Source organism: Acanthisitta chloris, unplaced genomic scaffold (assembly GCF_000695815.1).
Source record: "Acanthisitta chloris isolate BGI_N310 unplaced genomic scaffold, ASM69581v1 scaffold15751, whole genome shotgun sequence".
NCBI lineage: Eukaryota > Metazoa > Chordata > Aves > Passeriformes > Acanthisittidae > Acanthisitta > Acanthisitta chloris.
In genome coordinates, this window is record NW_008655584.1 from 1,770 (window position 1) to 3,720 (window position 1,951).

General features: G+C 50.7%; 1 protein-coding gene across 1 annotated transcript in view; it reads left to right on the forward strand.

Moving 5' to 3' along the window:
• Positions 1-1,476, forward strand: part of VGLL2 (vestigial-like family member 2) — a gene marked incomplete at its 5' end in the record, with an annotated part of 1,682 nt that extends 206 nt beyond the window's left edge. The window contains 2 exons of the mRNA XM_009083975.1: positions 1-313; positions 1,436-1,476. The exon at positions 1-313 is cut by the window's left edge and continues 206 nt beyond it. Coding sequence (XP_009082223.1) covers positions 1-313; positions 1,436-1,476 — 354 coding nt within the window. The remainder of the gene's footprint in view (positions 314-1,435) is intronic.
• Positions 1,477-1,951: the final 475 nt, after the last annotated feature.

Sequence of the window (1,951 nt, forward strand, 5' to 3'; positions counted from 1 at the left end):
GGGCCCCAGCCCCACCCCCCCCACCCCCCCCACCACCACCCCCCCTATATCGGGACACAGAGCACTGCCTACCCCCGACCTGCCACCATGCACGAGGTCTACGGGCCACACTTTGACCCCCGCTACGGCTCACTCCTGGTGCCCACTGCCTCCGTCCGCCCCCACCGCCTCACCCCTGCCTCCGTGTCCACACCAGTCAGCCCTCCCTGTGAACTGGGCAAGAGCGAAGCGGGTGCTGCTGCAGCCTGGACGACGCCGGGACCCAGCGCGGCAGGTGACATGGCACAGAGCATCGGCCTCAATGTGGACACAGGTAACGAGCTGCCCTCTGCCCCTCCGGGTCCCCTGGCCAGGCTGTACCCCTGTTCCCTGACTCCACACCATCTATAGTAGTAAGAAAGGACCTCCTGGGAGTGATGGGGGTGACTGGTTTGCTGCTATGGGGGAATAAATTGCAGATGAAACCCCATGTGTGATATCTGAGCTCTGCCCTGGCTGCTCTTCTTGGGGCTCTCAGGCCAGGCAAGTGAGAAAAGAGTGAGAGAGGATGAGACAGGCAAACACATTACATCTCTACAACATCCTTTGAATTTCTGACGCTGAAAAACTTGCCCTGTGGGTACAGGTTGCTTTGAGATACTCTTGTCCTGGCCCTGGTCCTGCTCCTGTGTTGAGCAGCGAGAGCTGGGAGCAGGACAGAGCCACCTCAAAGTTCATGGTTTGGCTACTTCCACATGCTGCCTTGAGGGCAGGAGGGTAGGCAGCCACAGCAGAGCAGGTCATTTCTAGACCCCACACAGGTTCTTGAACTACCTGCTCTCCTTATTTACTTTTTCCTTCCGGTTTTTGAGGTGAAAGCACAATTGTATTTGCTGAGCAAAAATGGCAGTGGTTTGTCTGGTAGTGACTGGTGGGGAGTCTGGAACTTAGGCTGTGTGACCATAGGAGTGACAAAAACAGGGACACAGGCACAGTCAGCAGTGGCAGTTCCTGAGTCAGTGGTTATGAAGGCAAGGAAAGCCTGCTCCATGTTGGTTTCCTTATTGCAGCCACTAATGTCTCCTTACGGTGTCCTCACTTTAGGCAAGAGGGACAGGTGCCTGTCTCCAGTCTGCTTGGGCTCTTCTTGCTTCATGGCCTTCTGTGGCTCTGGAGAGCCCATGCTTTAGACTGATCTCAGCTGACAGAAATGCAATTTGTCTTCCTCTGTCCTTAAATGCCTGTACCTATTTTTCTTCTTCCCTTTTTTTTTTTTTCTTCTCTCCGTTCTCAGGTTTGCAGCCTCAGGATAAAAACAAGGATCTATACTGGTTTTAGAGCTGTTCTTCACTCTTCTTCCCCTGGCTCTCCCCTGTAGATCTCTGCCTGTTAGACATGGTGGCATTCAGAGCTGAAATCGGGTCAGTTTGTAACAGCTTCTGATCTTGGTTTGCAGCTCGCCGTTACTCCTTCTGTGGTGGATCCCTTCTGAGCTGATGTGCTGACTCAAAGACTCTCAGACCCCCTCGCCCTTTTCCAAGCCCACCATGGCCTTGCAGCTCGGGGAAAGAACAACAGGATTTAAAAGGACCTGGCATTGCAAGGGTGATACCTTAGACTTATTTTGAAAAGGAAAGTCCTTCTGTTGCAAGAGGAGAGCCAAAGACATTGAACTTCTATTTAAGCAGATCCCACACCCAGACCTGCAGTCAGACTACTCTAAAAGAGTCAAATGACATCATGGATGGTGATACAAAACCACTGGCCTTCATACAGGGAGCAGAGGAAATTGTGGTTTGTTTGTTTTGTTTGTTGTTTTTTTAAGTGGTGTGAATATTTTTTTATGGCTGTGAAAGTTATTTCTTGAATGCAAACACGGGAAAGCTACTTAGCAGTTTTGAACTGGACTTTTACTTTACATTATAGAAAAGTAAAAGTAGAAGAAACTGGAACTCACAAATATTTTTGGACT